A 15185-nucleotide genomic window follows, 5' to 3' on the forward strand; every position below is an offset into this window, starting at 1 on the left:
AAGATGTATTGCAACTAAAAATAATGTTTATGTTTTTTGCCATTGAGGTGTTTTAATAGCAGTTCAGTTTGAAACGTAAAAAGTGTTATTTATATTGCATAAATGTTATGTGTTGGACAAAAATTAAAATGTAATATATGAAATTAAAATAACTTTTAATAGTAAAAACTACGTAGCATGTAATTTGCATGCCCCAATAATCATATCACATTACATTTATGTTCCCTTCATGCTTATATATATGTAAATGTGAGTGAATCTTGTGCTTCAAACTATACATCTCTCCACATTGTACGTGTGTATGTGTGGAAATTCTGAAAACAGCTGTGAAAGTAGATGATGCAATAGCAGATATTGGCATGGGTGTGTGGTTGGAGGCATAAGGCCAAAGGCCTCAGCACAGTGTTTAACATCAGAATCCAGATAAGGACATTCTGAGTGGAACATTTTACCATGAGTTGGATGTGTTAGTAAAATACACTGATAAGAGAACAACTTACAGAAAGTGCTTTAGTGTACACTCAGGACATATCCCAACATAGTTTGAACAGAATTCAAAAGACACTTCTTAGCTTAGATACTGCCAAACACACAAGTCAACATTAGTATTATAAAACAATTGATAGTAGTGTTCCTGAATGGGGAGAGGACAAAATATTAAAATGAATGTCATCAATGAGCTTCCAAAAAACTGGTAGGTCCCAGGACATTTTCCTGACACTAACAACTTTTGCGTTTGGGCAGATATCCACACCAATGAAGTTTGGAGCTCTATGGCCCTATGACTAGCATTGTAAGCCTGTTGGGTGCATAGTCTAAAAGCGCTGTATTTCGGAATGCTGGGGTGAACAGAGGTGGGCTATAAGTTTGTACTCATTATCAGGTTTCACTACATCCCAAGTTCACTGTACACTGGATATCTCCTTTAAGTGTTGTGTGTAATGAACACTCCATCTTCTACTGAAGTCACTTTTTTGATAGAGCACTTGTTCTTTTACACAAGACTGGGTCTCTAGTACATACTAATACATCTTTAAAAAAGGGAATACCATTAAAATTACTTTATTTGAGTAATTCAGTTCAAAATTTTAAACTATTTGTGATCTATTTTTATCTATTTTTTTATAGCCAATGAAATCCCAAAAACGGGTTCTCATGAATGAAAATTTGAATATTATACAAGACCAATTGGTACTTTTGGCAGTGTGCCAAGCCCTGCTGGAAAATGAAATTCGCATCTCCATGTACGTTGTCAGCAGAGGGAACTTGGACTCTGTGCCTCGTTCCACTCTTCCTCCAGACTCTGGTGTCTTGATTTTCAAATGAAATGCAATATTTACTGATGGTCAGTTTTGATTTGGAGAGCCATATCATCTGCTGATGTTGGTCTACTGTGCTATATAAAGTCCAAAGTCAGCGCAGTGTTTCTTACAGAAATTCATGCTTCCCTCTGCTGACAACTTTTAATAGAGATGCGGATTTCATTTTCCAGCAGGACTTGGCACACTGGCCACATTGCCACAAGTACCAATCTTATATAATATTCTAATTTTCTGAGACACTGATTTTTTGGGCTTTCATTGGATGTAAGCCAATAATATATACATTTCACGTTTTAAACTGAATTACTAAAAAAAGAAACTTTTTAAACGATATTCTATTTTTTGGGATATACTAGTGGAGAGTCTGCTGATCAATTCTTCACCCAGAGGCCCCGCCCCCTTCGCCCCTCTTCGTACACTTTCGGTCATTTCCGTGGCGCGTCATCGTCGGTAACTCCGCCTCGGCTGAGCGGAGAAGAAGCATCGCCATTTTAAGTGAGCGAGTTTCATTTCAGCACGCAACTGTAAGGACGGAGAGAACTTCAGGAACGTTTCAGCATGTTTCTCTTTTAAACTGTTCATGGGAATTAACTGCTATGAACTGAAACTCTTCCTAAAACCAATCAACCAGTAGATCACAGTGAAGTAACGCATAAGCCAGTTGAGTCCTGAGTCGATTTTTTGCACTGAATGTAGCACGTTAGAGGAAATGGCTGTGGAAAGCATGACTGTCCATCCAAACTCCCCAACAGCCAACCTGCACGAACACAACAGTCTTCTCACTGACGAAAGGTCGAGTAATATCATATTTCTATCCAACTATTTATTTATCCTTTGCTTTTTTTTAAACACAAAAAAGCATGGGTACTCTTCTGCCTTTTCTCCGCTCAAAGGGATTAAAGTCGACTTTTCTGGGAAACAAGCACAGAGGTAACGAACGAACGCCATCTTGAAACGTCTCACAGCGAAGCCTGGAAGCTCGTTTTAACCCGAAAATCGGGAATACGTTTCGAAATCTTAACAGAATTCAGAAATCCTCTCACTCCTCGAAGCTCTCTCTTTTCACCGTGGAAGGATTTAAGTGGCCACTAGGTAAAGAGCGCGGCTCGAGAAGTCCGGGCTAGCTGTCCTCTGCGGAGCGGACTGAACGACTCGGGATTTATTCGCTCGTTATTATTTTAAGTACTAACTGTTTCGAGACCGTTAGATTAAATACACACGAGTGAAAGCGAGCAGCTAGGTTTACTAACTAGCTAGCCTAGCTACGGGCCGCGATTTTGGGAAATTCCTCGTCGCGTTGCTAGGTTAACTAGCCAGCTAACCTATGCTAAACTAGCTGTGTATGCTAACGCTAGGTTATTATCGTTAGCATGCTGTGGAAGAAGGCCCAGTCATACTTGTCAGTGTGGGCTAGCGTTAGCCAGCGGCTTCTCCCACACAAAGCGGGCGGTTTTAGCTCGGTTAGCCGCTTTCTCCGCTGAATAGCTGCTACAGTACCAGGCCAAAGCCTGTTCGTACCGTTAATTTATAAGTCTGAAATTAATCACAAAGTTACCGTTATTTATTTATTTTGGCTAACAAACGTTTCCATAAATGGGGGGCGTTAAGTTAGTAGCGTTAACGACTTGGCTTGCTTAGGAGGTTATAGGTTATTTATAAATTATATATTAGCTCATTAAGGGGGTCGCCGTAATCTTTCCTGTGTAAAAAGACATATTTTAGCTAAAGCTAAAATAAATTTAGCGAGCGTTATTAACATATAACCACCGGTGGAATTTATGTACTAAGCACTGTTTTTAGATAACTTTAGCTTATTGTTTTAAATCGAGCCCATAGCTAGTTAACCTATGTTTGATTTTTTTTTTTCAGATTTGGCCTACAGCATATTTATATTTGAGAGATTGTAATAGGGTAATGTAAATAAGAGAAAAAAGAGACCATACGCAACCATAATGAGTATTATATATTAATATTATATATATTTTGTTAGTGGCTTAAAATAGATAGCTAGGTTACGTTGTCAACAATACACTTTTAGGATCGTGAAGACAAACATGACAAATATATCTAACCTACTCTCCCAGGTAGGGGTGGGCGATTAGGTCAAAAAATATTGAATCACAGTATTTGTCTAGGTAATATTAATATATTTTCTAAATGATATTCCATAGAATTAGGGCTCGGCGCTATGGCCCTAAAATAATATATATTTTTTTGATAACCATATTGTAAGTGGATAGAAACACAATGTTTTTAAAAGTTAATTTCAAGAATATACTATTGTATCAAAATAAATATTTAAGGTTTATTTGGCATACGTTTAAGTTATATATGTAAAACTAAAAAAATATATATATGACCGTTTGTCTGTTTAATCTATCCCATACAGAGGAAGTGTGGTCTGTGATAGGACTCTAAAATAATATTTGTGCGATAATATTGTGGGTGAAATAGGAAAAACACAATGTTTAGCTTAATTATAACTTTACTATGTTCAGTAGACACAAAATAAATATAAACGTTTGTCTTTTCAGTGAACTGGAGCCTGATTTTGTATAAAATATTAAGTGTAACAAAAGTAAATTAATGTTACAACAAACATTTTTCACAATGCAGCATGTTTATTGCATGCACCTAAACATCAAATAAACTATTTAGACTAAGTAGCAATACAAAAAAGTTGCTTTCAAGAATATATTACAATATGAAACATTGGCAAATGTAGCGATTTTGTGTACAGTAAAATGACACGACACCCCCTACATAGGACAGTAATATTTATTGCAAATATGTTGCATGCCATCTAGGTGTTAAACTTTATAATGAGATCTAAGATATGCTCATGAGTATGTTGTAATGAAACGTATAGAATAACATTTAGCATGATGCAGTATTATGTCATTTTTCTCACCTCTACTTTCAGGTGCTGTTCTAATTAAGTAGAAAAATGGCTTAATCAAGAATATGTTAACATTATTAATCACAGACATATTTTCTGGCTTTAGAAAAAAAAAGCATGTTTTTTCCCAACAAACACACTGTTGATATTGTGCTTTCCCAAAGTCTCAGAAGCATTCAAGTTCCTAAAAGTGAACTAATCCACACTTTCACAGTTTCACTGATACTCATGTTCACAGTTCAGTCCATGTCACACTTTTCTAAATGGCATAAAATCCCAAACAGTGGAAACATTGTAAGCTCGGATGCTTTTGAATTGAATTATAAAGTGAGCAAGTATGTTAAATTTGAAGAACAACAGAAGACATTGTTTAGTTGCTTGGATAAGTTTGACAGTTTTAATGCCTGGTTTGAGTTGAACTTTGTTACTATATGAGAATGATGTATTCCTAAGCTAAGATGTGCCTTCTGATGGGATGAATAGCTCATAGCTTTTTTGGGAGTGTGACCCAATTCCTCAGCTGTCTTGTCACTCACTGTTAAGCGCATGGTCAGATAAGCTTTGACTCATTTGTGTTGCATGTGAGTATTTCCAATAGTCAGTTATCAGTGAGTTGTTGGTTGAGTTGCAGATACATCCATGTCATGTTACAGTAAAACTGGAGTTCAGGTCATGTGTAGTTGTCAGTGAGCTGGGTTTATTTGTGGTAATGTACGTTTAAAGAGGTGTTTATTATTTAATCTATAATAAATTATTTGTTGACTCTCTGTCAGTTAAATATGTGTCACTTAAGTATGTGTGTATTTTACAAGTGGAAGAGGATTTAGAAAATACCAGTTTAGTCAGAGTATATTTTTTGGGACAAAATTATTGTTAGGATTGTGGAAGCTCTCAAAAGCTTTTAAAGAAAGTGATGAGCATGTCATTTTCATGGTATAGGGTGTTGGCAAATGTTTGTTTTGGACTGTGTTGGTTCAGCATTTGTATTTGATGAGCATTCAGGGGCTGCTGAACAATACAGTACTCAGCTCATGTTTTAGAACTTTAGACAGGCTTCTGAGGGGTTACAACTGTTGACTTAGTTGAAATAGTTTACAAAGTGAATATAATGTGTATGCTTTAACTGTATTAACTAAAAGATATGATGCAACAACACCTCTAAACATGTTCTAAAAGAAAATGTTTCAGTTTCCCAATTTCCTTTAATTTTGAGTGGGTGAGATGATGTGTTATAGATGTGTGAATATAGACAGTTTTCTCAGTAATTAAAGAATCACTTCATTTTATTAAAATAAAGCTACATTGACTACAAGTATAGTTTGTGTGGATTGCAAGAGTAGTCTTATTTCTAAGTTCAGGAGTGTGAAACCAGCACTCTTCGTGTAACTTTGGTTACATTTTGTTGCATTTTTTTCATTTGCCACTTTCTTTCAAGTTACAGATATAGCACTCTGGAAACCTCAGAACATCCAGTTGAATCAGTTTGAACCCGATGAGCATTACCCTAATATATGGAAAGTAGTAGTTAGCCAGTTTAAGTGTATTAAAACATAACTGCAGAATGTTAGAAATAGAGGTAACATTTTAAAATAAGAATACAGTAATTAACAGCACTTAAGACAGAAGGTGTAAACTTATTATTAACTGACACTAGTTAAGCTTTAACTTTGTGTAATGTTTAGTAAAAAATAAAAAAATCTTAGTGTTAGTTAATAATTGAGACATTACCTAACCATTTGACAATGTTTATCAATGCCATAAATTAGTAAGTTATTTGTGACCCGTATTGTAAAGTGTTACTGTAATAAGGTTTAGTGATCATTAAACACAGATATATTCTTGCACACTGTAAAATTCAGTATTTCACTTGAGTTATCCATTTTATATAGTGTAAGCAGTAAATTGATTTTCCAATCTAAAGATTTCTCTGGTGATTTGCATTTGTAACAGGCGAGAAGATGGAGAGCTGGAGGAAGGAGAACTGGAGGATGATGGAGGAGAGCCAGAGCCTGAGGTCCCCAGCGCTGAGGGACAGGAGCCGGAGGAAAAGCCCCGGCGCAGCAAGGAGCGTCATGACAGTGAATCGGATGAAGAGAAGGCACACCGACGCAAAAAGAAGAGAAAGAGAGAGCGAGAGAAAGAGAAGAGGAGGTCCAAAAGGAAACGAAGGTCGAAACACAAGGTATGTGTGTCATTGTATGTGGTGGTGTTTAGTTTAAAACCATTTCTAAAGAGTTTGTCAGGATTGTAACTAAGGTATTTGTGCTGTTTTGTGTGATACAGCGCCATGCCTCATCCAGTGATGACCACTCAGACTATAGTGATGATTCTGACTACAGTCCCAGTGAGAAGAGGAAGTATCGTGAATACAGCCCTCAGTACCCACCCTCAGTGAGTGGACTGTCTTATTTTCTAGTTTAATTGTACTGTTCTAATTTAATTCCAGTATATCTGTATGCCTGGTTGTTTAATACATTTTTTTATCTCAATGTTTTAGTCTCATGGGGGCTACCCTCCTCCTCCTCCTTCGGGTCATGGTGCACCCATGGGAAAGAAAGGCGGCTACATGACAAGCCGGGACAAACAAGGCTATGGTGGCTATGACGATTATGATGAGGAGAACTATGAGGGTGAGGAGGAGGAAGACATGGGTGATGATGACTACGATGATTTCACCAAGGAACTTAATCAATACCGAAAGGAAAAAGAGGGTAGAGGTGGAATGCGTGGCAGAGGTACACATTCCAATTTGACTGAATGACTTAATTCTAGGAGAAATGTATCTTTAAAAAAGTCTTACAAAATAAAAATGCAATTAATAATTTAGTTGCTTACAAACAATGTGATTTTGCTTTAATCCCATTTTCACAGGTGGTAGAGGCCGAATTAAGAACTTAAGAGGCCGTGGCAGAGGGGGTATGAGGGGTCGCGGAAGAGGAGGAAGCCGAGGACGTGGACGGGGCAAGATGGGAGATGATGATGGGGATGGCATGTACGGAGATGACATGGAGGTAAGTTTCAGTGCAGAAAAGAATGGCAGTCGGTCAGTGATTTTACATATTCATTAGCTTATATTGTGTATATTTGATTTTGGAATTGCATTTTACAGTATGGTGATGATGACTACGATAACATGGGGGATGATGATTATGATGATTACTCAAAAGAACTGAACCAGTACAGGAAGTCTAAGGACAGAGGACGAGGTGAGTTTTAAATATTTAATGGCACTTCACTTTGGTAAATAAGAGTTCTATAAAGGTAGATGTTTGCTGTTTATTTCTTTACCCTGATTATTATGTTTTTTGCTTTTCTTTAAGGTATTCGTGGTGGAAGAGGTCGAGGACGGGGTAAAGGAATGCGAGGCATGAACCGAGGCAGAGGTAGAAATCGAGGAAGGGGTCGTGGAGGAGATCAAGGCTATGATGATGATGATGGAGATATGGACATGGGGGTAAGAGAAATCTGCATTTCAGTTGACAGATATTTTCTGCCCTACTCACACATGAGTTTGTCAGTTCAAATGCAACTGATTCAGTAAAGTCAGTAAAGATTTTTGGAATCTTTTGATCTTTTGTTCGAATTAAGGTCTTGTAACTCAGGTGATCTTTTGCTACTTGCCTGGCATGCCTGTGCAGATAACGGGATTATAATAAATGTGCGTGACGGAGTTGTGGAGCCACTGCCCTATGCAAGTGTTTCTCAAACCAGACATTGGGCCCATCTGATGGTTCCAAAGATTTCCTTTAAAATCAGGGTATCTGCAGATTCTTGAAGTCTAAAAAAAATAGCATTTGCATTGCATTTCAGTTTCCCATTTTAAAATGCAACGTAGCTTACTGAATTAACCAGAACCTTCTGGAAGGTTCATTACTTGCTTTTAGCTGTAGGAGTAGCATTAAAAAGTCTTACATTTTCCCATACCGGCAGATACTCTGTAGTCTTACTGCTTAATTAGCACTGCCCTTGGCCATTCATTTTTCTTAGCAGCAGCAAAAGCTGAGAATATGTGGACTCATAGTTTGAGTGTTTCATGTCCCGTAGGATGGAGGAGGTGGCCAGAGGAAGCATGATTATCACGACAAGAAGGGCAAGGCCATCTGCAAGTACTACATTGAGGGTCGTTGCACCTGGGTAAGGACAAAATTCCATTTATATTTTGTGTAATAATTTGAGCAATAAATGTTGAAAAATCTGTATGGTGAAATTCCTTTTATATGACTGACAGGGGGAGCACTGCAACTTCAGCCATGACATAGAATTGCCTAAGAAGAAAGAGCTCTGCAAGTTCTACATCACTGGCTACTGTGCTCGGGCAGACAATTGTCCATACATGCATGATATCCTTTACATTGTCACTTTACATTGTACATTGTAGCAGGTGAACTAACAAATATTTATTGTTAATTCTGGTAATGGACTACTACAGTGAACCACTTCTTGTGGTTCTGGACTGCATTGCAGAAAAGTAGTTTGGTCAGACTCTTGCAGATTAATCCTTAATTCAGCATCACGTGACTTCCCATGTAAGCTGTTTCACACAACTGGTAATTGTGTGAATGGAGATGACTGTATGTTCTCCCATGATTCTCTGACAGATGACACACAAGAGCTCCTAGACAAGGTAAGCTTAATTGTTACTAATGGTAAAAGAAACCCTGCTGTATATTGTGGTCAATGTTTTTCTCCCCTATTCTCCCCTACTCCCCTATTTCCCAAACTGAAAGATTTACTGTTATTGCAGATGTTGGCTGAGGACGCTGAAGCTGGTGCTGAGGATGAGAAGGAAGTGGAGGAGCTGAAAAAGCAAGGCATCAATCCCCTCCCTAAACCCCCTCCTGGTGTTGGACTCCTTCCTACACCTCCAAGACCTGGCCCAAATGATCCTCCGGCTCCTGTGGACTTTGGGATGCCGGGATCAACACAAGACTTTGTGCCACCTAATGGTCCACCATGTCCTGTAACTGGCTCTGTTCCTGATGCTGCAGCATTCCCTGTCCCCCCTCCCACTTGCCCAGATACACCATCTTTTCCCGGGTCACCTACCTCCAGTGTTCCACCTCCACCACCCATGGGTCCACCGCCTCCTTGTGGAAGTAATGCAGGGAAGAAGATCCCGTCCTTGTTTGAAATCGTAGTAAAACCTACTGGGCAGTTGGCGCAAAAGCTAGGTGTCAGGTTGGTGCTTAATTCTCTCTTTTTTTTTTTTTTTTTTAACTGTTGATTTATGAATTATTACAGGTTAACATAAAGTCACCTTTGAAAAATGTCTTCACAGAGGTCCAACTCCTGGTACTGCTGCAGCAGGTACTGCGGGACCTCAGGGCCCCCCTGCAGGACCTCCGCCACATTTTCCTCCACCACCACCTGGGCATATGGGGCCAAATGGGCCTCTTGACATGCCACCAATGGGCCCACCAAACATGAACCAGGGTCCTCCAATGATGCACTTTGGCACAGAAGAAGGACCTCCAAACTCCATGATGCCCCCTGGGGGTCGCAATTTTTATGAAAATTTCTATCAGCAGCAGCAAACCATGGGCACAGAAGGGGAAGAAGGAGTTGGTAAGTTGTTGTTTTCTGAAATAAATTATTTTATATTTTATAGATAATAGAAAAAGCATGGTTAAATCTAAAATACCTTAATTTATTTACTAAACTTTTATTTATGATTTATCCTGTGTTGCATGTAGCATATTTATTTTTCCTGCATAATGTTTTGTTTCCGTTACTGCTTTAGATGAAAGCTACCAGGGAGGAGCTGGTGGAAATTTCAGTGATCAGTCCTCAGGTAATCAGAGCTCTGGAATCATGGAAGGTGCATCCAATGGAGGCTCAACTAATCAGTCCGGGATAGCAGTTCCAGACTTCCTGCCTCCAGCACAGCGAGTGCTGTTCATGAGGATACAACAGAAACAGCAGGAGGAAGAGGAGAGGGCCAGAAGATTAGCTGAGGGAGGGGCTGAGAGAGACAATGAAGGTACAGATAAAAGCATAAATCAAACAGTGTTTCTTTCCAAAAGTATGCAGCTATACTCTGCACATTAACTTTTGTTAGAACTTTTGTGAAAGTCGAACATCATTAAAATGTATGTTTTGAAAATTTATTTTGGTCATTTAAGGGCTGGACAGTACACAAAAGATTGTACATTTTTTACATTTATTTATGGAGAACTTAAGGTACCAGTGTAATATTGCAAAAAAGTTATAAACATTTTATTAGTGTACATGTTTTTTGAGGGGTTTGGGGAAAAAAAATGTGTAGTACAGCACATAGCTATGAACATGAGGAAAAGAGTGTTTGAATGGGTTTGCTTCTCCATTTAAATTCGAATGTACAGTGTTGATTTTTTACAGTTCCCATTTTTAATCTAAATGTTAATTTTGTATTGCATTACTGTTTTGTCCAAATTAAAATGTGGATAATTTATATGTATTGCACAAATGATTAACAACAAAATGGACATTTCAGAAGCTCTAGTTTTATGTTAATGTTCATCCCTGTAACTTTAATTGAATGTCAGTGGGGTATCTACACAGTTATGTTTGTGCTGAACAGGCTGTTTAGGAAGGAAGCATCTGAAGGACACAGTTATCTGCCTGACACTATCCAGGGCCTCTTAAGACTGTAAACATCCTGTAGTTTTGAATTAACAGTCTTATGACAGTCAATTTTTGGTGCCCTCACTAGATGGCACTGTTGGTCATCTTCATTAAGCTGAACAAGAGGATTTTATATAAAAATATAAAAGTCATGCATCTGACTTTTGGCTATAGTGATAAAGTGCTTTTAATCCTGGTTGTATACATGACATAAAAAAGAATGCTAAAGTCTCTTTTTCAATTCCAGGAGATTCGGCAAACTGGTATTCTAGTGAAGATGAAGATGGAGGCGGTAGCGTCACATCGATTTTGAAAACCTTACGACAGCAAACCCAAACCCAAGGCCCTCCAAAACCTGAGGGGGTTCCCTCTGACCCCCGTCTGCAGAAGGCTCAGGCCACTAACAGGCCAGCAGACCCCAGGCTTGCTCGTGATCCTCGGTTATGCCGCGGCACAGACTCCTCCCAGACCGCTGAGCACAGTCCCTCTTCCTCTCCATCCTCTGCTGCTCCCGCAGATCCTCGTCTTGCCCGCCAAGCTGCCCCTAAACCTGAGGCCCCACTTGTGTATAAACCTCCACCTCTGGTCCCTGCTGCTGCTGCTGAGGAAGAGGAGGGAGAAAGGGTCCTGAGGGACAAGCCTGTCCCCATCCCACTAGATCCCTTAATGGGTATGGCTCTGCGAGACCCCCGCTCCCAACTCCAGCAGTTCAGTCATATCAAGAAAGATGTAGTACTAATTAAGCCACCTTTTTCCAAAGCAGTGCTGTGGAGTCCTGAGGACCTCATCCCTATCCCCATCCCAAAACAGGACTTCCTTCCATTGCCCCCTGGCATCCCACCAGTTTCTGCCTTGGACCCTCGTCAGTCTCGCGCACAGCAGCAGCTCCACACAGCAATGCCTGCGTCCCTGCCTGCATCTGCTTCCCCTGCTGAACAGCCTGGTCAGTCTTCATCTTCGCTCCCAGACTTTGAGCTGCTCTCCCGTATTCTCAAGACTGTAAACGCCACCTCGTCCAGCTCCTCTCAAGGTGTGCCGCCCGCACCCCCCTCTGTATCCGTCCCTGCCGAGAAGCCTGTAGACCCGCGTATGGCACGTAAGGCTGTTGCTGACCCCAGACTCCAGCCACAAAAATCTGCCCTGAAGCAGCCCTCAGAACCCCCAGCCCCTCAAGTTACAGCATCATCTGGCTCCCCTGAACCAACTTCACCCACAACCACGATCGCACCCTATGACCCACGCCTGTTGTCAGCTGGAGGTTCAGGCAGAGGAGGCAACTCAAGCAGTTCTGGTGCTGGCAGCAATGTTCTGAGCAACATCAGTCTATACGATCCGCGGATGCAGGGTTCAGACAAATCCGAGAGTTCAGAGCCCACTGTCTCGGCATCCGAGTCCAAACCCAGCGACAGTGCAGCTGCTCCACCCAAACCAAAGTCCAAGGAGCCTCTGTTCGTCCGCAAGTCTGCACTGGACCAGCCGGAACCAGAGAAGAGCAGCACAGAGCCAACCACTGACCGTTACAACAGTTACAACCGGCCGCGCCCCAAGCCTGCTCCATCACCCAACACGGGGGCTGCTGCAGGAGGTGCCCCAGTCGCTGGAGGGCCCAATCAATCTGGACAGGGACCCCCTGGAGCTGTGGAACAACCTGCAGGAGTTCACAACTTGCCTGTGTCCACACTCTTCAGCATGGTGAAACAGTCTAGCAAGCCTAGCGGGACCGGCAGCCCATTTGGTGGCAACAGCCCTGCTCAGCCAGACACTACGGAGCAGGACAATGCCTCTCTCAAAGACGTTTTTAAAGGCTTTGATCCCACAGCCTCACCTTTCTGTCAGTGATCTCAGCCCTATGGCTTTGTTTCACTCCTGGACAGCGTGGAACTTTAAGACTTTTGGAACATTTGGCTTCAGTGTTGCCCTGTGTGCAAGGAGAGCATCCCTGCCATCTCACATATAGTATCTCATCACAGTATTGACATAATTTTATGAACCATGGTTTTGGTTTGTTAGGGAAAGTATCAAGTTTATGTGGATAGGAGGAAACGATATATAAATTATGTCTGTTTTAAAACCAAAAGAAGAAACATTTAAGGTGTATTCATTTTAAATCTTTCTCAAAGTGTCAGAATGAATTTGGACTTTTGAAAGAAGACGTTTTCATTAACCTGCAGTCTGCTGTCAGTTGACACTGGTTTAGGCAACTAATTACGCGTGCACCCTGCCATTAAACTGTCCTTTCTGTCAGCCCCAATCTTATCTGTGAGTAGAGGGCACACGCAGGTCAGGAATCCATGCCTTTTATGTGGTCAGCTCTGCAGCAGGACAAATCCATGTGACTACGCACTGCCGCTCCCTTGCTTTCACCAGACAATGCTAGAAACTTTGTGTACCCCATCCCTCTGTCAGTTATGTAAATTTTTTTAGCTCTGTTTTAGCTCTCTCCTTATCTGCACTCGGTTTAGTATAGTTTTGTTCTTTCTTTGTTTTTTAACGTCTGTTTGTGGGCACCTTTGTTATGCTTGGGACTCTTGGCCTCTTGTGCTGAGTAACACAACTGTGTACCTGAAACCTACATCTGATAAGTGTTTGTCACATGTGAAATCATTTTAATTTATTTTTTTATACTTACGAGAACTCTCTTTTTTTTTCCTTGTCACGTGGCAGTTAAATTTAATCATTATATATACATATGTGTACAGTATATAAATATATATATATTTTCCAACTTGCATTGTAAATGGACTTGAGATGTGCGACAGCAAAAGGGCCAGAAGCAGAAGACTACGTATTGCTTTTGTCTCTCAGCAAAAGAACTGTTGTTTCCATCTCGCCACGATAGATATGATTTTTCATGTGGACTGCATATGAGAATCAGCATTGTTCCTTCGTTTGGGTTTGCCCTCGTAAAAGACTGCTTTGTATATTGAAAAGTGTCCATATTTGACAAGAGGTAACATTTTGTAACTGTTCAGTGTAGGTAAGGTTGTGAAGTATTTAATAAAGGCAATACCAGATTAAACATGACACCGTCCTGGAAGTTTCCTGATTGTGTTTAGTAAGTGAGAAGCAGTTAGTGTCATGGCGTCATGCCATTCGTAATGATTTGCTCTCCCTCTTTGTCTTTCGAGCTTCATGACTCATTTCCTCTTTTCCTGGCCCTGTATACGCCCTACAGCATTATGGATAACTCATCACTCTGTTCACATCTTTCACAAAATCTCAGGACTAGACTCTACATCATAATTAAGCAATGATAATGCCTGAACGCATTTTAAACCAAAAGTTCCCAAGCAAATCATAGTTTCACATTGCTGTAAAGGGGAATTCTGCTGACTACTCAGAATTTCGGTGTAATTACAGCGTTACAACATCAGGGTTATGAATCTGGAGAAGGCCAAGCCACATAATAATGAAAGTTTAAGTACAAAAGACATTTAAAATGGATACAAATCAGCCAGTTCAGGTAACGATTTGAGGCACAGTCTGGCCATGTATTAGCAGTGTAAACACATCTTTCTTCATTTGTCAAAATTCCCAGTATGACCAAAACACAACTAATTGGCCTTTTTTGTACAGCAGTCTAAAATATTGAATGTGTCTAAAACCTACTTTACAAAGTTATGTGAAGGTATACTAATAAATGTAGAATATTTAAAAAAAAGACATATTGTGGAAGGGTGCATTTTATAAGGAAAAATAAGGAAGCAGTTACTACTTGGTTTGTCTATAGGAAAAGTTTTTCTCAAACTTATATTTGTCTGGAAGTACATCTAAAATATATAGTTGCTTTGTATGTTTTTTTTTTTATCTGACAGTTAAAATACATATACAGTAGTAAGTATCACTGCTGCCACTCAAAAACCTTTTTCTTCATTTTTGACATTTCACTTTTTGCTGGAACATGAATATATGACTTTTTTTTATTATGTCCAGATTTCATGAGGAATGCAATATGAGTTGTAAATACGTTTTTGGGTGACAGCATCTATATTACTAATGCATCTCAATACATTCGAATATCATTGAAAAGTTACTTTATTTCAGTTATTCAGTTTAAAATATGAAATTCATATATAGATGTATTACACACAGAGTGATGTATGATTGTGGCTTACTGCCAGTGTGCCATGTCCTGCTGGAAAATGAAATCTGCATCTCCATTAAAGTAGTCAGAAGAGGGAAGCATGAAGTGCTTTAAGATGTTCCAGTAAAAGCACTGCACTGACTGGAACTGGATTTCGTTTTTCCAGACACTGAGACATTGATATGTTGGTTTTCATTGGCTGTAAGACATAATTAACAATAAAATAAATAAACGCTTAAAATAAACCTGTTATACATCTATATAATATGAGTTTCAC

At 39.8% G+C, this 15185-nt stretch overlaps 1 protein-coding gene across 1 annotated transcript; it reads left to right on the plus strand.

Annotated features, from left to right (window-relative positions):
* Positions 1-1786: 1786 nt before the first annotated feature.
* On the plus strand, positions 1787-13848 carry zc3h4 (zinc finger CCCH-type containing 4). The gene is made up of 14 exons (XM_007245960.4): positions 1787-2114; positions 6172-6403; positions 6505-6612; positions 6719-6956; positions 7093-7232; positions 7331-7427; positions 7542-7675; positions 8266-8355; positions 8450-8561; positions 8736-8845; positions 8966-9399; positions 9500-9786; positions 9962-10201; positions 11072-13848. The coding sequence occupies exons 1-14, from the start codon at positions 2032-2034 to the stop codon at positions 12661-12663; spliced, it is 3897 nt and encodes a 1298-aa protein (XP_007246022.3). The 5' UTR covers positions 1787-2031; the 3' UTR covers positions 12664-13848.
* Positions 13849-15185: the final 1337 nt, after the last annotated feature.

This window comes from Astyanax mexicanus, chromosome 18 (assembly GCF_023375975.1).
Source record: "Astyanax mexicanus isolate ESR-SI-001 chromosome 18, AstMex3_surface, whole genome shotgun sequence".
Lineage (NCBI taxonomy): Eukaryota > Metazoa > Chordata > Actinopteri > Characiformes > Acestrorhamphidae > Astyanax > Astyanax mexicanus.